This window comes from Macrobrachium rosenbergii, chromosome 12 (genome assembly GCF_040412425.1).
Source record: "Macrobrachium rosenbergii isolate ZJJX-2024 chromosome 12, ASM4041242v1, whole genome shotgun sequence".
Classification (NCBI taxonomy): domain Eukaryota; kingdom Metazoa; phylum Arthropoda; class Malacostraca; order Decapoda; family Palaemonidae; genus Macrobrachium; species Macrobrachium rosenbergii.
This window is the reverse complement of record NC_089752.1, coordinates 107,968,025-107,991,641: the sequence shown is the minus strand read 5'-3', so window position 1 is coordinate 107,991,641 and position 23,617 is coordinate 107,968,025. Positions and strand designations below refer to the sequence as shown.

At 38.0% G+C, this 23,617-nt stretch overlaps 2 protein-coding genes across 2 annotated transcripts in view; one reads left to right on the top strand and one right to left on the bottom strand.

The window, feature by feature from the left end:
- The window catches only part of LOC136843853 (inversin-like), a 649,403-nt gene that overhangs the window by 274,853 nt on the left and 350,933 nt on the right, over positions 1–23,617 (top strand). The window lies entirely within an intron of this gene.
- LOC136844295 (probable methyltransferase-like protein 24) lies at positions 1,920–23,292 on the bottom strand. The gene is made up of 7 exons (XM_067113267.1): positions 23,015–23,292; positions 21,926–22,121; positions 20,606–20,806; positions 8,381–8,506; positions 5,721–5,795; positions 4,465–4,590; positions 1,920–2,894 (listed from the first exon to the last, which is right to left on the bottom strand). The coding sequence occupies exons 1-7, from the start codon at positions 23,290–23,292 to the stop codon at positions 2,703–2,705; spliced, it is 1,194 nt and encodes a 397-aa protein (XP_066969368.1). The 3' UTR covers positions 1,920–2,702.

Below are 23,617 nucleotides of genomic sequence, written 5' to 3'. Positions count from 1 at the left end.
AGCACCGATCAAACTAAGCAGATTCAGTCACTGGTCAAAATATGCAGATAAAAAATTAATCAGCATCAAAAGGGGACATTTTCAGAAATCAAAATGAATATCAAAGTAGATAGAACTTGCTATTCTACGAAATCGCATTTAACCTATGTTTAATTTTTCAGGAAATGAAAAGCACCAAAGATACTTGCTGACCTGTTTGACAATATTTCTGAGGTATATGGGCGAGAATGAAGTTCAAACCTCAAAGGAGCGACTTCTTTAATATTTGTTCTTTGTGGGAAGGTCTGAAATAATCACCATGTCCTTTCAATATAATTCTTTGTATGGAAGATGCAATGTCTCACTATCTGCCGTTCGAGAGGACCGAGAAGCAACTCTAATTGCTTGCAACCGCTAGAGATTAGTAGCTAATACTGAGCAATAATAATGATTGATCTTGAGACAGCTGTGCACGAACTGTGGTTATTATCTAGTATAAAATCTCCAAGAAAAATTGTCATAGCAGAGGATGAATTATAGCAAAGGCATCGTATCCAGGTAAAAAAAAAAAAGCCACAGGTAAAAGAGTCAGAAAAAAAAGTCACGTTAATCTTTCCAAGTGTTTTAACCCGGTATGTATCCTCCACCTTTGCGGCGTGTTTAGTACAAGCCCGTTGGGGATGACCGTAAAAACATAAACAAAAGACTGTAAATATCATAAAGATAATGACCCCAAAGAAACTTAGTGGATTTTTCCCTGTGACTTTATTACCGGCCACCATAAATTAACGTGACTTTATTCCTGGCCAAAACTGACTTTTTTTCCTGTGACTTTTTTTCCTAGCCAAAATTGTTACTGTTTTCCTGTGACTTTATTACAGGCCACCATAAATTAACGTGACATTTTTCCTGTGACTTTTTTCCTAGCCAAAACTGTGACTTTTTTCCTGTGACTTTATTACCGGCCACCATAAATTAACGTGACTTTTTTCCCTGTTACTTTTTTTCTTAGCCAAAACTGAATTTTTTCCTGTGACACTACTATAGGCCACCATAAATTAACGTGCCTTTTTTCCTGTGACTTTTTTTTCTAGCCAAAACTGACTTTTTTTCTGTGACTTTATTGCCGGCCACCATGAATTAATGTGACTTTTTTCCCGTTACTTTTTTCCTAGCGAAAACTGACTTTTTTCTGTGACTTTATTACCGGCCACCATAAATTAATGTGACTTTTTTCCCGTTACTTTTTTTCCTAGCCAAAACTGACTTTTTTCCTGTGACTTTATTACCGGCCACTAAAAAATTAACGTGACTTTTTTTCCTAGCCAAAACTGTGACTTTTTTCCTGTGACTTTTATCCTAGCCAAAACTGACTTTTTTCTGACTTTATTACCGGCCACCATAAATTAACGTGACTTTTTTCCTGTGACTTTTTTCCTAGCCAAAACTGACTTTTTTCCTGTGACTTTTTTTCCTAGCCAAAACTGACTTTTTTCCTGTGACTTTATTACCTGCCACTACAAAATTAACGTGACTTTTTTCCCGTGACCATTTTTCCTAGCAAAACTGTGACTTTTTTTCCTGTGACTTTTTCCCCTAGCCAAAACTGACGTTTTTTCCCGTGACTTTACTACCGCCCACCATAAATTAGCGTGACTTTTTTCCCGTGAATTTTTTCCTTTCCAAAACTGACTTTTTTCCTGACTTTATTACCGGCCACCATAAATTAACGTGACTTTTTTCCTAGCCAAAACTGTGACTTTATTGCCGGCCACAATAAATTAAAGTGACTTTTCTCCTAGCCAAAACTGACTTTTTTTCCTGTGAGTTTATTATCTACCACCATAAATTAACGTGACTTTTTCCTGTGACTTTTTTCCTAGCCAAAACTGACTTTTCCTGTGACTTTATTACCGGCCACCATAAATTAAGGTGACTTTTTTCCTGTGACTTTTTTCCTAGCCAAAACTGTGACTTTTTTTCCTGTGACTTTATTACCGGCCACCATAAATTAACGTGACTTTCTTTCTGTGACTTTTTCCTAGCCAAAACTGACTTTTTCTGTGACTTTATTACCGGCCACCGTAAATTAACGTGACTTTTTTCCTGTGACTTTTTCCTAGCCAAAACTGTGACTTTTTTCCTGTGACTTCATTACCGGCCATCATAAATTAACGTGACTTTTTTCCTTTGACTTTATTCCCGGCCACCATAAATTAACGTGACTTTTTTCCTGTGACGTTTTTCCTAGACAAAACTGTGACTTCTTTTCCTTTGACTTTATTACCGGCCACCATAAATTAACGTGACTTTTTTCCTAGCCAAAACTGACTTTTTTTCCCGTGACTTCATTACCGGCCACCAAGGCATAAAGTTAGGTAGTCAAAATCCAGTTGTCTCTTACTAGATAACACCTTGCTCACGATAAGGCAAAGAATGTTGGACTTTAATTGAATCTATAAAATGTGCGTTTAAAGAACAGACAAGCAATACAGAGTCCATATGCTGAGATGGCTGTTCAAATAATGCACAAAACTCACCACGAATATTATCCAAGTGAGAAGGCCATACGGTGAGACTACTGTTTAAATACTACATAAAGCTTAACATACATATAATTCAAATGATTGAGGAACAGCTAACAAATACCACATCATCACTAATTCACCGATCACTCGTTCCTCTCGCATGTAAGTAATTTACAAACAAAAACACAATACACGCTACTGTCTCTCCAGTGCATCACGAAACTTGTAGCCCTGGTCAGCGAGGCGTCTCCTGAAGGCTGGATCGTACCAATTCGTGTTGACGTAGAGTATTTCTCCAGACGTCTCGTATCGAACGCCGCTGTCGTCGAAATAGGGGTAATCCTTCTGGTAGTTGTCCCAGTACAGTACGCGTCGAAAACCACGAGCCTGAAAATTAGAAAGTTATTTATTTTTTTTTTCTTTTATTAAAAATGGTCTTTCAATTTCAAATGGCAGAACGAGAATTTCGTCTTTTAAACTCCTTGTGAATTATGTAGACAGGTAAAAGACTTTTAGTTTTCTGTTAAACAAAACTGTTGTGACGGCTTTGTCTGTCCGTCCGCACTTTTTCTGTCCGCCCTCAGATCTTAAAAGCTACTGAGGCTAGAGGGCTGCAAACTGGTATGTTGATCATCCACCCTCCAATCATCTAACATACCAAATTGCAGCCCTCTATCCTCAGTAGTTTTTATTTTATTTAAGGTTAAATTTAGCCATAATCGTACTTCTGGCACCTCTATAGGTACCAACAACACAGGCCACAACCGGACCGTGGCTGAGTTTCATGGGCTGTGGTTGAAAGTTTCATACAGCATTATACGCTGTACGGAGAACTCGATTGCACTAAAGAAACTTCGGCGCATATTTTGCTTGTTTTGCTAATGATTCAGGTTATAGCAGGTTTGCGTATAAATAATTCCCATCAGCCGTCTGTTAGTATACTGTACTAAGCAAAGACTTTTCATAATAAAGATGAGATTCATTAAACATTTACTTTACCTGGACAGTTTTTGATTTAATAATTTTTACTTAAACCAATCCAAGAAAATCCATTTCTAAGTTAAATTCATTACTCAGTCACGTGAAATACGGAGTACATTTTGTGTTAAATAACGACCATTGATTTCAGACTCAGTCACTCTGTTGGTGAAATACAGTGAAGTACATTTTGTTTAAATAACGGATTCCAGCTGTAGGTCCCTTTTAGTCATGTTTAAAAATAACTTCTAATTTTCTAAACATTCATTCTAAGATAACTTTTTTTTTTTAAACATTCATTTAGCTTAGAATAAATCTTCTTTGAGGTGCATATGACAGTTTACTGAATATTCTGACCCCGTATATTAAAGAACTGAAAATTTATTATTATGATAAGGGATAAGACATGGGTCCTTTATATCTAAAATAAGGCAAAAATGTGCAATATGCAATATTCAAATTAAGTAAAGCAAAGATAAATGCGCGTTTATGTCTTTAAGTATGACTGGTTGATTAGTTTTTGAAACAGAATGAGCTTCGTCCTGTTAAAATTGAGTCCTTTTAAGCAGAAACTGTAGGGTCATTTCAAGTAATGTCTTTAAAAAACTTTTATTGACAATTGCTATTTACTAGCACAATTTGGCTGAGGGTGTACCGTAGAGGACTGTCCACACTAGGAAACATTGTTTGGAAACAAAGTCTGCAGACAGTTTGGCAACTGTTTGCAAACAGTTTACAAACTGTTTGCAAGTTTCCAAGAAATTGTTCGCAAACTGTTTGCAAACTTTGTTTCCAAACAATGTGTCCTGGTGTGGACAGGCCTTTAGACATGTAAACAGAAGTCTGTTGTGCTGCCAACAATTTCTGATTTTAGAATATATAGCTCTGAATATGAAACTTCCCGTAATCATTCTTATCACAAAACTGTACAGAGTTTTATTATGAAACCATTCAGTTAATAAGTTTATTCAGTACTGACCTCTATAGCTCTGAGAACATCAAATTTATCCTGTATGACCTGAAGCCACTTCTCTTTCGGCAAAGTTTTACTCCACGATTTGTTGAGGTTCTTCACCAAGTCTAAGGTGTGCACCTCGAGGGCTACCTGCCAAAATGAAGTTTAAAAAAAACAGTTTTCATATGTTTTAAAATAAATTCTATTACTTTTTTTTTTAGAGATAAATACTAAATAAAGATGTAACTCATATGCATTCGTAAATGATTATAACTGACAGTTGAGGTAGGTAATGTAGTTTGCAATTCTTTTACAGAAATTTTCCAGTGTATGGGCCTAAGTCTTGCCTGTAAGTGTGCTAAGGTGTCAAAAGTGATATTTATTATTATTATTATTATTATTATTATTATTATTATTATTATTATTATTATTATTATTATTATTATTATTATATTATTCAGAAGGTGAACCCTATTCATATGGGACAAGCCCATAGAGTCCACTGATTTGAGATTCAAGCCTCCAAAGAATATGCTGTTCATTCGAAAGAAGAAACAAAAGGTAATGGGAAACACAGAAAGAGACCAGTTATTAGAAAACCAGATAAGTTAAAAAATCAATAAATAAATAAATAAAAACGTAAGTAAAATTATTAAAATACAAGGGGAATGGTATTAGGGTAGTAATGCACTGCATCTTCGCTTGAACTTCTGAAGTTCCCATTGCATAAGTGGCCTGATGTGGACCCTCTGAATTCTGTCCAACCAAAGGTCTGAAAGACGTACTTATTCTAGAGGTGAGATGTATGTGTAGGTTAAATTAAAATTGTAACTGCAGAACAGTCGATTGTCTGGTGAGATCTCAGAATCAAGACAGATCAAAGAAGAAGAATGGAACTGACATGCGAGAGAACCAAGTAAAACGATCTGGGGCCTTTATTTTTTAATTTATGCAAAAGATGACGCCATCTCTTACTTTGCAGTTTATACGTTCGATATATCATCAGAAATTCATATGACTTATGTAACTTGCAGTCAGTGTTGTGTACGGAATATAAAATAGCCTCAAGTATGTTTGTTTATTTACGAGTATTCCATATCCTGATTAGTAGATTCAGCATTGAAGATGTCTGTGACAAGCTCAGGTGCATGGAGAATAAAATATGGAAAAGACGCGAAAATCAAGTCTTCATGCTGGAAAATTTACTTCATTTTCACTATACTAAGCGGCAGATGGGAAAGAAATAATATTTTCAAGTCGAAAACTCTGAATTAACTTACCTGTCCTACAGCGTTGAATATTGGGTCGTTAGCGATGTTCTTAAACACTTCCCACTCGCTGTTTTCGATATCGACCTGTTATCAGGGTGTGGGAAAATAAGAGAGAGAGAGAGATATGTGAAATGGATAAAAAAAAACTAACATTATTAGCGTCTCAGGCAGTAACTTTTAAATGGAATAATTGTTCAAGCCTTTCTCACATTTTTTTTTTTGTTTGTTTGTCTCTGATATACTATCAGTAAAGGCATTTAGAAAACTTATGTTTTTCTAAGAATTAACGGTTTGCAGGTTTATATATTAATGACATGTGTATCTTTCCACAGCTAACTTCATTCGGAATTATAATGCCGCCCAACCACTTATGAGTTCCATAACTATTCCACCTGTTTTATTTTTTGTAATGATTTCTGAAAATGAACCATAATCACATTACAAAGTCCATTTTTGATTGTTGAATTTTAAAGATTTACAACCACTCGTGAGTCCCATAGCTAACATTCCAATTTTTTTTTTTTTCTGTAATGACTTCTGAAAATGAACCATAACTACATTACAAAGTCCGTTTTTAAATGTTTAAGATAATTACCATTTCCTACAGCCTTGCAAGATAACAACTACCCTGTAATCACACAAACTGAACAGTCGTTACTTTATGCTTTCAGTTATAGAGATAATAATTATGATTCATCAACTTTTGGATGTTACAAGTTTACTTGGGAATTTAGGGGGAAAATTATTTGTAAACAATCAGGAATTATATAATTTCAGTGAACATATCTTTAGAGAAGCGTCCCATCTTCCTTTTCTTGGTCGATTGTAATCATGGGATTAATCTATCTTGGAAGAGAGAGAAAAGCGATTATGTACTTCGGCCAAATCAAATTACCACAGGTGTGGCCCAGAAGATAGTTAGCTGAGTAACATGCTCTCTTCCACCTGTAGTGTGAACTAAAACATTTTCCTTAATGACACAATACTGACGTCATTGCCGCTTAGAGGCTCGTATCTGTACTGAGAAAGGGCTCGTAGGAATGTTTTCCAGTTAGTGCTGTGGTTAGTGACACCTTCTCTGGACTCCCAAATTTACAGATGGTTCCACATGGGTAACCATACGATATGAGCATGGTCTCTGAATATATGAGTTCCTGTTCAAAGAATAACGTAACTTGGCCCTAATTGTGATGAAAGCAACTTGGGGACATCTGCCTGCGGTTTTCCGCTAGAGAGAACGAAACCAAAATAATACATTTTATCTACTTATTTATTTATTTTTATTTATTTATTTATTTATTATTATTATTATTATTTATTATTATTATTATTATTATTATTATTATTATTATTATTATTATTATTATTATTATTATTATTATTATTATTATTCAGGAGATGAACCCTATTCATATGGAACAAGCCCAGAGGGGCCACTGACTTGAAATTCAAGCTTCCAAAGAATATTGTATTCACATTCGAAAGAAGTAACAGAAGGTAATGGGAAACAGAGAAAGAACACTTCAGTTATTTGAAAAACATAGATCAACAAATTGGTAAATAAATATACAAAAATGTAAGTAAATTTTTAAAATACAAGTAGAATTGTATTAGGGCAGTAATCCATTGCATTTTTTACTTGAACGTCTCAAGTTCCAATTCCACGACATTCTCAGGGAGGCTGTTCCACAGTCCAACAGTGTGAGGAATAAAGGACCTCTGGAGCTGGAGAGTTAGAGTCTCACTAGGCCTGTTGATTCTGATGAGAAACGTGGTGATCATTGCTGTGATTAGACTGAATATACATACCTGTACATCACGACAGCAACCACAGAGAAAGATAGAATCAGCTTTATTCTCTGTATGGGACTTTAACCAAGTGTAATCCCCTTGCAAATACGTGTATTCCTTTGGCCATTAATTTAGATGATCGATAATGACAATATGGAGAGTATGATGCCATAATTGGTTACGTAACTCATCAAATGAAATGGGGGTACAATCAGTATTACGAGAAACATCCGCTGCTGTAATTACTGGTTAGTGGAATATCAGTAAGCGGGATCTATCTTTTTAATGAAGCTCTGAGTATTGTTTCTCTCATTGTAACAAGGAGGGCCCGAGTGTGACGTGTTACTTTTTATTTGTACCTTTATTTTTTGCATTTGTGTCCCATATTGCTTTAAATTGTTTAATTTTGTTCCAGTTTCTTTTGTTAATGTACTGTTCATTATTGAGTTATACTGTTGCATACTGTGTCACAAGACGCTGTACAGATTACAAGCAACACATTTCCTTCTCCCACGCTATCTCGTCTTGTGGGAGTTTCTAATGTTCAGTGATGAAATAATCTAATCGGGTTTTCATGATATAGAACTGACAACTGGTTTCCCATAAATCATGAGTTTCACCAATTTATGGGAATTGACATTCGAGGAAAACTTAATTATGTGAAAGTATTCTAGTATCTGAACACTATGCAAAGACCAAAATCATTCACCAAGATCGTCGGAATGATCCTCAAGTATTTTTTTACATTTGCATTTCTTTTCGTGTGACGTCTATGGTTTATTTGCTAAGTGCTAAATGAACAAAAGAGCAAGTAATTTACATCTCTTCTTGATGTATTAGTATTTGGTGAAAATGGTGAAAATGAATGGGTATTTTACCTTGAGTACATGGATAAGGCGGTTGGTAAGATTTAGCCTAGACACGTGGTCTCTCAACGTGAACATCTGGGCAGTTGCGTTTGTGTTGGAGTAGACATCTATACGTCTTTCGGCTGCTATTCCCTCCTGTGAATAAAAACAAAAATACATTAACAAAAAGTGTGAATGTAACAAAAGCCGTAAATTTGTCCAAACGCATGACAAGGTAACGGGTGAATGGTTCATTCTACCATTTTCACACAAGTCAACAGCAGTGCCACAATTTCAAGATTTATACTTCACGCCACTATTTTCCCTACTATTTTGCCCTATTCACCCTATATAGACGTTCTTAACATCAATAAAGATACATTTGCTTCGTTGGCTGCATTAATTTGATAAGGAGAAAGCTCTAAGGAAAAGGAAGATAAGGTACCTAATTAATAGATGATAACATGATAACAGATTGACGCAGTCCCATTCTCTCTCTTCTGTGAATGATGGTTGTTTGAATTTCAACTTCATAGGAAACACTAAATCGTAACTATTATCCCATCTTAGGTATTGTTAAGTATTATCTATCGTCTGGGTATGTCGAATTAAAAAAAAAAAGCATGTTTAATTTTAAGAGAGTACGTTTACGAATGTCTACCATAGAGTCAATCAGTGGAGTGGCGATCTCCTGCCGAGCGTGTGACCTTGGGCGGCCATATTGAAAGGTGTCGATCCAGTTCATAGTACTATTCAAATTCAAATTCAAATTCAAAATCTTTATTTCGGACATAAATGGCCATAGATAAACACATACACATACATATATAAACATACATAAAAAGCCTCCAAACCTTAAAAGAATAAAAATTTAAAATAATTATGAGAAATTATTACGAAAGAGAGGTGAAAAATTATGATATGAATGAGGTGAGGATAATGACTCTAAGTGATACTTCCTACTAAAAGGACATATACATATGTAGCATATAAGAACAAAACAAAGAAATACTGTATTCTTACACAAAGAGCGCACCAGATGCACTAAGCATAAATGAGGCCTTTTCAGTGTTTGAAAATAAATGAATTATGCAAGTAAAGTGGGTGGGCAACCCTCTTCATAATACAGTTTTCAGAATTCTTCAGCCTTTGCAAATAGCTTGTTATGGTTTTGCGTCTCAGTTCCTGAAAAGATGGCTGACCAAAACCCACAAAAAGAGCGGATGCGTTTGCATACCTCGGAATGCCCATGAGTCTTCTAAGGCTATCGTTGTAGCATACCCTCAGCTTATTCATAGTCCGTTGTTTTGCTCTGACAACCAAAGACATGCCATAAAAACTTGTACAAAAACTCGTAAAAAGCATTTTCTTGACATCAGCGCTACATTTAGAAAAATTCCTTAAAATCACATTGCCCCTCGTACATAGACCTCTGTACAAATATTCTACATGGGCATCGTCCGAATTTTGAGCAGTGAGATAATATCCTAGGTACTTTATTTCAGGTACAAAATTTATACGTGCATTGTTAACAACAATAGATGATATATTACTTGGGCAAATCTTACTCTTAGAAAAAATAATACATTTGGTTTTCTTTACATTTAACAATAGAAGCCTATCGGACATAAAATCACGACAAATGTTTACAAGCTGTTGTAGCCCACCTACCGAGGGAGCAAATAAAACAATATCATCTGCGTACAGCAAATGGTTTAAAATCATGTTGTTTAAATAACACCCCGCTTTAGTTTGACTCAGTCTTTGTGAGAGGTCATCCATATATACATTGAACAGGTAAGGTGAAAGTAAACTTCCCTGTCTCACTCCACATGAAGTGGAGAATTCACTCGAAAATACATGGCCCCATTTGACAATCATTTGCTGATTTTTATACCATTCACCAAGCAGTTTAATAATATAGCAAGGAATATTTCTTTTTGACAGTACTTCAAGTAACATCTTATGAGACACTTTATCAAAGGCTTTAGACATATCAATGAAACAAGCAAATACAGGTGTTTTACGAACATTATACTCCCCAGTTACGTGTTTAAGAATATGAACTGGCATTTCAGTTCCATGATGGGATTTGTAAGCGAACTGTTTGTCACTTGTCAATAGGTACTCTTTGCATCTCTCCAATAGAATCGCTTCCAAAACTTTTGAGATAACAGTGGCTAGAGCAATCGGTCTATAATTAGATATATCACTGTGGTCCGCGTTTTTATCTTTAATCAAAGGAGAGAGTATAACCAGAATAAGAGCTCTTGGTAAGTATGAATGACAGAAACAGGAAGTAATGAATAAACTTAGTAAAACTCTAAGTACCGGATGAGCCTCAGTTAAGTGCTGAAGGGTCAGCCCGTCATGTCCAGGGCTACTGGAAGTGTTCAGAGAATTCAAAGCATTCGAAATTTCATTGACATTTGTCCCTGTAACATCTCGCTGACTCTGATTTTCCACTGGGTCTGGAACAGGATGAGTAGGATCATTAAACAGCTCAGAATAATGTTCTTTCCATAACTCGGCAATGTTTTCATAACCACTCACATTATTTATTATGTATGGCAAGAATGTTTGGGGGTTTCTTTTCTTATTTATTTCTCTCCAAAACTTCTTCATACTCCCTTTAAGACTCGTAGCAATTTTATTGGGTCGAATTTCCTCTTCATTTTCCTTACAAAATCTAAGCATCCCTTTGAATTGAGCTTTAGAAAATTTCATTTTATCATAGAAATATCCATCCCTTGGATTACCAGATTCCTTCCATGCTAAATAGTCATACCGTGCTTCATGATGGAATTCCTTTACAAAGTCGTTCCAACCAGGAACATGGTTGAAGCCTCTGTGATTCGACTCCTTAGAGTCAGACGACTGTTGAAGTGCACTAATTATGTCCAAAAGAAATCTTTCAATAGCTCTATAATGATCTTCGTTTTGACATGGTCTTGTGTTACATTGCAGAGCTTCCAAAGGCAACTCGACGTTTTTCAAAGCTTCTTCAGATTTAACTCTGTATGCCAGTAGATCGCCGAGATAAAACTTCGTCTGACTACCATCATTCGTCTGTACCAGCGTAGGTAGTTGAGAGACCTTCAAAGAAAATGAAAGGGGACGATGGTCTGAACCAATAATGGAATGCAACACACGTATATTGCTAATGTGTGTTAGAAGACTAGGGGGGCAAACAAGGTGGTCTAACCAACGGGTATGGCCCGTTGCATCACTCACCCAAGTGTAAGTGTCGGAGGGCATCACAGCAACATCACCAATACAATAATCGTAATGGGTGCAGAAGTCTTTCAGCTCGTTACCAAAGCGTGATTCAGGGTGAGCGTTAAAATCACCAACCACAAAAACCTCCCCATTTGGGTGATCTGACATAAGACAGTGTATTTTTGCTAAACAGTCAATGTATTCCGCATCATTTTGTCCGTCTGAGTATGGAAGATAACAATTGATAATCCTTATACAATTTTCATCTATAGACACGTCAATACAAATTAGTCTGTCATTTGAGGTGTCTACTCGCAGCATACAGGAGGCAAGGCTCTTTCGGTACAGAAAAGCAATTCCCCCATAAGGACGACCAGTTAACAACTCATTCGATAAATCAACTGGGGAAACTGCATAATATGCAAATTCAAAATTTATTCTATTCAGGTAGTCTGATTCCTGCACCTGGAGCCAAGTCTCCTGCAAACAGACTATGTCAGAAACATGAGTTAATTCGGCTACATCAAAATGGCAATTTCTTACTGATCTACAGTTATAAGATGTAAAGCTTAAATCCATTTATAAAGAGAATAAAAATGAAGATTAATCATACCAACGACGGACCAAAATATCCTTACCCCAACTTTCTGGTTTGTACAAATCCTTAACCCTACTTTGAGGCATTTCTTTAATAATGACTTTGAAAGATCGATAGTGAGAGAATTTTGTTCAACCAGCTCACACTCCACCGTCGTGACACCTGCTATGCAAGAAACATGGCCAAGAAGCATTTCTGAAGTCGTGTCAGGTTGCAGCCTAGACACAAATAAATGTACATGCCTTAAAGGCTGAGCTGCCCTAAGTGTGCTTCCATCACTCTCCCCAATGATAGGAGGCTTACGCCGTCTTCGTTCAAAACACACTCCCCTTCTCTTTATAGCCCTGACTTTCTTTTTCTTGAGCTTGTCTTCTTTGCAGTAAGCGCTTCCGTTTTTTTTGTACTCATGCCCAGGTATGTTCCAACTCTCTTCTTCCTTCTCCTCGTCGGCTGTGGACTCGGCGAAATCCATAAGAACGTCCCGCACCCCTTCCAAAGGTTTGCTACTCCCATTCAATGATTTTTGTTGCCCATCTTCATTCCTTCTATCTTTGGTCGGTCCAAGGTTTTTCTGCACGACTTTTGCCATCGATAATCTCGGTTCAGTGTTCCTTGCAAAACGTATCACTATTATATAATTTTTATTATTATTATTTTTTATCTTTTTTACTAATATCATTATCTTATTATTACTATCAATATCATTTTTACGATTATTATTATTATTATTATTATTATTATTATTATTATTATTATTATTATTATTATTACTTGACCCAATTTCATAAAGAAAAATTGCCTTGCAACAACTAAGCACACACTAACATTCACAATACACTTACACTTGCTAAACAATTACGCTTACTATACACTCTCACACTAAACATACATATTTACTATACACTCACACTTACTACGCTCACACTCAATAACACTAAACACTCACTGAATACTCAACACTCACTAGGCACTCACTATACACTAAACGCTCACTAAACACTCTTAAAATACTAAGCACTCACTAAATACTCACTGTACCCAAAACACTCAGTAAACAATCACTAAGCACTCACTATACACTAAACATTCACTAAGTACTCACTATACACTAAACATTCAATAAACATTCACTAAGCACTCACTGTACAAGAAACACTCACTAAATCCATAACACTCATTAAAGTACTAAACACTTACTAAACACTAAATGTTCATTAAATCCCTAAACACTAATTAAACACTTAACAGTCAATGAACATTCACTAATCACTCATTAAAATCACTAAACACACACTAAACATTCACTAAACACTAATTTGCACTAGACATTCTCTAAACACTCATTAAACATTCACTGAATACTACTAAACATTCACTAAACACTAACATTCACAAAATATTCACTAAACCCTAAACACTAAACACTAAGTACTCATTAAACACACACTAAACATTCACTGAATGCTTACACACTAAACATTCACTATACACTAACATTCACAAAACATTCACTAAATCCTAAACACTCACTAAACATTAACTGAACACTTACACAGTAAACAGTCACTGAATACTTACACACTAAACATTCACTAAATACTGACATGCACTAAACCTTCACTAAACCCTAAACACTCACTAAACACTAACATTCACAAGACATTCACTAAACACTCACTAAACATCCACTGAATACTTACACACTAAACATTCACTAAACCCTAAACACTCACTAAACATTCACTGAATGCTTGCACACTAAACATTCACTAACATTCGCAAAACATTCACTAAACCCTAAACTAAACATTCACTAAACACTTACTGATAAACATTCACCAAACACTTACTCACTAAACCCTAAACATTCGCTAAACACTTACTCATTAAGCGTTAATGATATGAAAAAATTCACAATCGCACTAAGTCCCTGTTCAATTTGCAGGTTACCAGACCTTTAAAGATGGCAACAAGGCTTTGCAGCGGCACCCTGGTGGAAGACCACTGAAGGTAGTACTGGTATAGAGATCGCAACTCCAGGTATATACCCTCTATGTTCCAAGTGGATCTTGTCCGGATCATGCTTGTCATCCCCATGGTAACAGTAGGGAATCTGGGAATTCCGAAGGTTTCTGGGAATTCTAGAGGCTTCCGAAGGCTACAAGGCAATCTCCAGGCCTTTGGATTTCTTGCACAATATTAAAGAACAAAGTTTTATGGAGAAGAAATCAGAGACGAAAAGCTTTGAAGATTTCTTTTGGGGAAGCCCACGTTTTTGGAGATGAATAAGCCCACATTCTTAGAGATAAATTCTGGAGGCTTCTGGGGCTTCCAAGGCTTCAAGACGATCTCCAGGTTCTGAAGCCTTTGGAAACCCCTTTGGATTCTCCAGGAATGCTTCAGGAGCTGAAGACTGCTTCAAAGGATCCTGGAGTCGTGAAGGCGTCTTCATGAATACCCAGAAGTCTTCTCTCGTCGTCGTGAGATATCTATATATACTACCAGTAAGAGGGAATCCCATAAGATTATAGAAGACAACTCATTAAAGCAAAGAGAAAAATAGCTCTAAGTAATGATTAACGCAATGTTAAAATGATCTAAAACCTTTAGGATTTTCCTTGAAGACAATTTGGAACTCTTCAGACTCCAGCTCCTGGAAGAAAGAGAGAAATGACATTCGCGTATGCTTTGAACCCCAAAGTCTCCAGGAACAATCTCTGAGATGCTTCAAATCATCTGGAAGTCTTCAGAGAGAGCAAGTGTCATATTTTAAAAGCTGGGTTAGAGAAAGCAAAGAGTATGGTGAAGGGAAGGGTCTGACCCAGAGGCTGCTTCCCCGGAGGAAGGCAGGTATCCTGCCAGGCTAGGGAAGCGGGCCTGGAGACGGCCCAAGCCCCTCAAGGATGGGCCCCAAAAGCCCACAAGGCCCGCCAGTCTCTTGAGGACAGCTTTGAAGGGAAGGGTCCGACCCAGAGGCTGCTTCCTCAGTGGAAGGCAGGTATCCTGCCAGGTTGGGGAAGCGGTCCTGGAGAGGGCCCAAGAACTTCAAGGATGGGCCACAAAAGCCCCCAAGGCTCGCCAGTCTCTTGAGGGCAACCTTGAAGGGAAGGGTCCGACCCAGAGGCTGCTTCCTCGGAGGAAGGCAGGTATCCTGCCAGGCTGAGGAAGCGGGCCTGGAGACGGCCCAAGCCCCTCAAGGATGGGCCACAAAAGCCCCCAAGGCTCGCCAGTCTCTTGAGGGCAACCTTGAAGGGAAGGGTCCGACCCAGAGGCTGCTTCCTCGGAGGAAGGCAGGTATCCTGCCAGGCTGAGGAAGCGGGCCTGGAGACGGCCCAAGCCCCTCAAGGATGGGCCACAAAAGCCCCAAAGGCTCGCCAGTCTCTTGAGGGCAGCTTTGAAGGGAAGGGTCCTACCCAGAGGCTGCTTCCTCGGAGGAAGGCAGGTATCCTGCCAGGCTGGTGAAGCGGGCCTGGAGACGGCCCAAGCCCCTCAAGGATGGGCCCCAAAAGCCCCCAAGGCTCGCCAGTCTCATGAGGGCAGCCTTGAAGGGGAAGGGTTCGACCCAGAGGCTACTTCCTCGGAGGAAGGCAGGTATCCTGCCAGGCTGAGGAAGCGGGTCTGGAGAGGGCCCAAGAACTTCAAGGATATGGCCCAAAAGCCCCCAAGGCTCGCCAGTCTCTTGAGGGCAGCCATGAAGGGAAGGGTTCGACTCAGAGGCTGCTTCCTTGGAGGAAGGCAGGTATCCTGCCAGACTGGGGAAGCAGGCATGGAGAGGACCCAAGAACTTCAAGGATGAGGCCCAAAAGCTCCCAAGGCTCGCCAGTCTCATGAGGGCAGCCTTGAAGGGAAGAGTCCGACCCAGGGGCTGCTTCCTTGGAGCAGCACCTCCGGAGACACGCAGCAGAGTCAACGGGACGTCAGTCAGAATCCTCCACAGTCCTGCTTAACTTGGGTCGGTTCTTCCTCCTGCTTTCTTTCTTCTTCGTCTGGACTTCCTCCGGTTTTTCCTTCTACATCCCAGATCGGCAGAGCAGTTCTTCATCTCTTGGGCCTCTTCTCGAACGAACCCATTTTTCCCCTCTTTCGTCGTTGAGATTTTCCTTCGACGAGACAGTTTGCGGTTCCTTCTCAGCCAAGTCCCGTTGGAGAGATTGAGTTCGATCGTCCGACTTCTGGACCTTCGACTGGACACCTAAATTATCCCTCTGGGCCTCTTTTCCAAGACTTGTCAAGAGCACAATTTCTCACTCAAGGAACATGACCTTCTTGGTGTGAGGCTCGCGGGCGTCCTTCCAGTTCTTTCCTCATCTTCTTTCTCTCCTCTTCTTGGGCCTTCACCTTTTCCTCGAGATAGCCAGTGTAGACCTCTTCACATTTTTTTTCTTCTTCCAGTTCGAGTATTTTTCCTTTGTTCTTTTCAAGTTCTCTTTCTCTGCGAGCTAGGGAGTCCTTCTGTTGTTCGATATTCTTTTTTTTCTTAATCTTTATTTTTCTTCTTAGGCATCCTTATCAATTTCCTGAGCATCAACAAGAGGTTTTAGAAGCTCTTCAACACAGTACCACTCTTTCCATAACTCCTTTTCTAAATCCTCACTCTTTCGGATATGAAATTCTTCCTTCCGAATGGTGTCATCAGTTTCAATGTGGCTGTTGCAGTTCCCGAGAGCAGACTTAATCGTACTGGCCTTGCCATGTAGATGGCCAGTTAGTCCTTCAAAAACATTTTTAACAATTTCATGTCCAAAGTTTTGAACTCCCTTTATAAACAATAATCTGATCTATAAATGATTCTAACGGAAACGAATAAAAAAAAAGGAGAAAAAGACAAATTTCCAAAATATGTTTTGAGAAAAGTGTTGAAGTCTTCAGTTCAGGCGAAATAAGATTCCAGAGGAAAAGAATTTGTCTCTTGTACATGTTTCTAGAAATGGACTCGGAGCCTAGACTCTAAAAATACTGACCAGACCTAAAATTACTTAATTATTGGTGTCTCTCATTAAATCTGGTTTATAAACCATTGAATAAAATCGTGAAGAGCCTCATATCTATGCATACAAAATGGAATTAATAAAGCAATGGAATTTCACCTTATATAAAGGCTCGTATTCATGCTCATTCATTCATACATACGCTCACACACACATATATATATACATACATACTCACATATGTATATATATATATATATGTGTGTGTGTGTGTGTGTGTGTGTGTGTGTGTAAAAAGGTAATATACCTGTAGGCTTCTTAGTTGCAACCAAGGGGGCCATCTAGGAAAAGGCATACGTATATCATATCACAGTTTATTGTTTAGCAATGTCACATTGCATTGTCAAGGCTAAACTAAGCTAAAAAGACACTCTTCTTTTTAGCTCAGTTTAGCCTTGATGATGCAATGTGACATTGCTAAATGGCGTCGGCAATAATAAAGTGTGATATGATATACGTATGCCTTTTCCTGGATGCCCCTTTGATAGAAATATATATATATATATATATATATATATATATATATATATATATATATATATATATATATATATATATATATATATATATATATATATATATATATATATATATATATATATAAATATAAGATATATATATACATACATATATATCTATATATAGTTCCGAGGGTTAATGTGTTTTCCTTTGCAACATTCTTCAGGGTGCGACGTCCCTGCCTACACGACTTAGGGTAGAAGAGACTCTTTAACCTTCTGAAGCAATGCTTCTGGGGGAAGGACACTCCGAAATCAAACCAGTGAGTGGAAGGGACCCTGTAGACATGGTAGGCAAACTTTCTAAGAGAAGATTACTCTGAATGCAAACATTGTTATCCAACCTTGGACTGTGCCCTAGCCATTGTACCATGGCCTTCCATGGTCTTGGGTTTGAGTTCCCTCGGTAGAGGTAACAAACAGGCATTTTTCCTCTTTTTTGTTCACTTTCCCGTTTTTTCGAAAGTGTATCGGACAGGCTGATATGAAAGCAAATGTTCCTTGGTGGATTAATAGGAAAACGTCTTTTTCCTTACCAAGTTTTTCCTTCTGGGTATTTTATAATTTAGTTCCTCAATCCATCTTGATTTCCCTCTCGCAGTTATTGTGGCAAACTTGGTTGGTTTCTTATCTGCCTTGCCAGGTGTAGGCCTATTGGCTCCACTTCGTTGGCCAATTTCTTCTGGCACTTCAATATATATATATATATATATATATATATATATATATATATATATATATATATATATATATACATATACATACATACATATACTGTACATTGGTATAGCTCGTATTGCACTTACCCTAATGTTAAATCCTAGTACTAATGAGAGATGTCGTTCAGGCGTCCTGTATAGTTCATTGGGTGCCCAAGAAACCGTTCCCTCACGAGGCATAATAATAATTTCACTCCTCCAGGAGGCTACTCTATCGCTTCCTTTCAGGTGTAAAGCCCCAAACATTCCCTTTCACTTCTTCCTCAAGTTATCGGAGACATTCTCCCGAAAGCCTTTGATGCTCTTCGTTTAGTCATTTCCCTCGATGTCAAGAACGTCTCTCTCTCTCTCTCTCTTTCTTTCTATTTTGATGCAATCTGTAACTATATTAGTTTTTATCAGATGAATTTTATCATTTCTCTCTCTCTCTCTCTCTCTCTCTCTCTCTCTCTCTCTCTCTCTCTCTCTTTTTTGATGTAATCTAGACCTATTTCACTTTTTATCAGATGAATTTTATAATTTCCTTTAATTTTTCTTTAATCTCTCTCTCTCTCCCTCTCTCTATTTTGACGCAGCCCGATACTATTTCGGTTTCTATCAGATGAATTTCATTATTTCCTTTATTTTTCTTTAATCTCTCTCTACTTTGATGCAATCTTGAACTATTTCAATTTTTATATGATGAATTTTATCATTTCCTTTAATTTTTCTGCAATATTCTCTCTCTTTCTCTATCTCTCTCTCTTCCTCTCTCATTCAATCGAATCTCTCTCTCTCTCTCTCTCTCTCTCTATGATGTCGACGGATTGAAGGCAATAACCGGAGTCATAGAGTTGAATAAATAGAGACGACGACTCGTGTCAGTGACGGCCAAGATTGACGCCATCTTGCTTTGAGGGAGTTGCAAAATTCGGACGGATTTTCGAGATTTGAAAGTCAATAGATTCTATAAACACGCTAGTGCCTGTATTTCAAAAGTATGTTTTGTTTATAACTGAATTCTACCCTCTTATTTTTTCTACAAATTTCTATGTCACTTCATCTTAGGGCAAAAGATAACAGCCTTTCCTATCCTTGTATGCGTCTGAAGTAAGTTTTTATTCTTTCCAAAGTAGAAAAAGTTCATTCTGTATCTGTACTAGTAGCAGATAAGGACAATCAACTTTGCAACGTTTAGAAACCTCAGGCAGTCCCAGTTAGAGTTGAGTCCTGCATAATGCTCATGCTTGCCTTCTGAACTCTAGACGAAGACAATTTGAAAATATCTGTAAGCTTTAGTACCATGACACATATGTAACACTCATTAAAGGCACAAGAATGCAAAGAAGCACAGTTGTGGAAACAAAGACCTCCCTACTTCACAGGTGGTCTCTACTGACCGACTGAAGCTACACTCCCTGGTGCATCAGAGTGCTATAAGAGGGAGGAAAGACTGAGGTGACAGAGGTTTGTATATACGCGATGTTATGGGGAAGAAACCTCCTATTCTGATGCGCCAGGAGAGGAGCCAGTCCTGAATCACACCGTTTAAATGCTTCATGAAACCAGGTATTGCATCTCACCTATGTTGAGATAGTATGCTTGAGTATTTATTTTAATACTTGTAACCGATGCACTGGACATATGAGTATATGGCCTATTCGTTATTAAAGCATTAGGTAATAGGAACTGGATATGTATAGTGAATAAATTTACAAATGATTTAGGCTATAATGCTTGAAGGAAGGCAAGCACTGTATGCTGATATATATATATATATATATATATATATATATATATATATATATATATATATATATATATATATATATATATATATATATATGTTTACATATGAGTATGTATGTGTATATGTGTGTGTGTTTGCCCATGCTACTCAGTTCCATGCTGGCGAGTCACTGATTTATGCCTTCATCTATCAGTGACTTGAAACGTCGCTGGATTCTGTTGTAAAATATAGGTAAGAAATCCCTTTCCCTCAAAGAAGCACTACTCGTTGTAATACAAACTCTTATCGAAAAATGCAAGAAAATGTCAACAGTGACACCACACGACTGAACAAACATTTTAAATAATTGAATCGATCACAGGCCGTCTGTCTATTTTTATTAGCCTAAGCAAGCATGAAGCCAGCTTATAAAAGCAACGAAAAATGCCGCGAAACATTCTACTGGCTTTAACGACCTCGAGCATTGGGAATACCTCTGCCTTACCTGGTGGAAGTAAACATATGGGTTCTCTGCAGCGAGTAACGGCCTGTAGTCGAGGACGTCGAACATGTGGACTTCGCAAGGAAGGTCTGCCATGGCCTCGTCGAAAGACGTCTCGAAATGAGTCCCGAAGGAGAGTGTGAGGCACTCCCTCACGTCGCCCTGGTTCTGCGTGAGCATGAAGGCTGGCTCCATGCAGATGTACTTGGAACGGAAAAAAAACAGAAAGGAATTTTGACTTCTTATTTTCAGTTGTCGCATCGAGCTTCAAAGACGAGCTCACATTTACAAACTTTAGCAAGTGTAGCTCCATTTTTATTCTAAAAACTAAATTATAAAGAATCCTTAACTTGATATTCACAGACTTTTTTTTTCAGAGGTTCGAAGGTGCAAGTGACCGTCCGGCTCTCGTGTCACAGTTCCTAGCTGTCGTTAGGATTACGTGACTAAGCAGCTCTCGCAACGATTTCTATATTGAACTGGCCTCATACAATATTGCAGATACTACACTGGTCTCGAGTCATTGCTCTGTTACGGCTCATGATATCAATAATGTAATAATAGAAGTATAAGACTTATTCATTAAAATGTCATGAAATCATGAACTGTAGCTGATATTTTGTTTGTTTGCAATGACACTGAAAGGTGACAGAGGTGTGTGGGAAAATGTGCCGAGTTTGCTACCGCTAAATATTTTCTGATAAGTGACCTCCTTACCGTAAATCCATATGGATTAATACTGAGTTCAGATACTGAGCTTTATCACGCTTTCTTTAGACTTCAAAACCTGAACGGGAATTTGCAAAAACATTACGGAAAATTTCAGTAGGCTTATACAAATAATCCTCTGTGCGGGACCTTTGGTAACATCAAATATTTATCTCATTACGTGCCAGGCAATATAATTTTATTCTTATTTTTTTCTTTACCTTAATTCAGTTGCATACGAATTTCAGCATGGAATTTGCATAGTTATATATGAGGCCATTCGGTAGTTACGTCTCATCATTGCCATAGGCCTCAAATGGGTTGTTTGGCAGGAAGCAGCCTAATTTTTGGCAGGTCGCAAATAGCTCGGTAGATATCATGCTTTAGTAGTAGCATCAACTGATCTTATAACGAGTTTTCTAAATTTTTCTTACAATTCGCTTCTCTTGCTTGTTCATATGGGTCTACAACGACCTATATTAAAGTGCAAGAATTATAAGAAAAATTAAGAAAACTCAATATAAGATCAATTCGCACGAAGGCAGCCATCCTTTTTAACAAGACATGCTTAAGAGAGGGTCTGCCTCCTTCCAGCAATAATAATAATAATAATACCTTATGCCCATCCATGCCCTCACCGTCTCCAGAACGGCCACACTGCACCGTCCCTCCCATTCTCTTCAGTTTCCTGCAGTTGACCTGAGGTGTTCGGAGGTACCGGAAGTAATCCCTGACCTCCCGAAGCCTAGGGCCCCATGACACCCACAGAGGATTTGCTTCTTTGTAAAGACGCGCTGGATTAGGCAGCGTTCTGGAGAGTCAGTTTTTAGTTGTCAGTAAGTGGTTTATGCTATATATTTTTTTTTTTATTAAAAATAGGTTCATAAGAAATAGATGGTGCCACTTTGGCATGTTATATACACTTCATGAATCTACATTGGTATGTGATCTACACTGTCAATCGCTAGAATATAGCTAAAAAAAATTATAATTTAATTATATTTTATATTATATATATGTTATTATGCTCATGTTTTCACGTTCATCTCCGAGGCGCTAGTACTATACACGGCGGAAGCTTATTGGGACGCCGCGTTTAGTACTAGCCCCTCAGTGTAGATAACAAGCCAAAGTACCACCGAAATAGATACTGTTGTATAAAGCTGCAGTGTTAAGTGTTGTCTCTGGCGAAGGGTGCCCTGTGCTCTCTTTACGAATAGGTACAAATTTCTTTTTTTTTTATCATGAGAGCGAAGATAAATGTATCTACAATTGCAAAACCATCACAAACTAAATTACCACAATTTAGTACGAATTCTGGCATGGAATTAAGATGTAATTACAGATATAAGACCATCGTAATGTCTGCATAACCGTTATTAATCTGTAAACACAAGAACATAGTAATATGACACGTAATATATCAGAAAATCAATTACCTTTGACAATGAAAGATTGATCAGTTTCATCAGACACAATCGTCGATAGAGTTCCTTTCGGTTACAATACATCTAAATCCACTTACGATGGAAAATATGCCAAACAATGTAAGTCTAATTTCTCTACTGTTCAGTATCAGTAGCATACTCGTAGCTGAAGCAAAATCCACACTACCTAAATGACTGAAGTCACGCAGAGATCCTTGCAAAGAAGACAAGTACAGAAGGTAATGATAAGAGAGCGGGAAAACTACTATATACGAACCTATTGACGTATTGTACAGGTTTGATCTGGGTCCCAGATGCAAAGAACACTCGTGACTTCCTTGTCTGTAGGGGCTGGTGCTCGACGATGATAGACCCACGCTCCAGCGTTTCGTCAGTGATGTGTATCATTGCCGAAGCGGAGCTGTCTGAGGCGAGAGTGTGAGGGAAGCCATCTTTGGCTTCACCAAAGAAATTGCCTCCCCGGCTGAAACTGTACAAAGAAACGAAAAAGACGCTCACTGGAAGGCCATAGAAAATCTTCTTCACTGGCCTCATCCTCTATCCAACGGCTCTCTCAGCTTGATAAGATGTGAAGGAATGTGAGTTTCCTGCAAAGGGAAAAACATTTTGAAACTTAAAACATCTAGAAGTCAATGTTCTATAAAAATATAAACCCAACGAGGAAAGGGTGGGTTGGCATTGCCATCAGAGCACCTCACTTGGTGCACTGTAGACTTTACTAAAGGGTTTTTGTAGCTCCCTTCAGACCTTAGCTGCACCCACTTCTTAGCCTTTTACTTGACTTTTCTTCATTCTTGCTGAATTTCATCAAATTAAATCTAAGAATGTTAAAGAAAATAACTCAAGGGAAGCACATGCG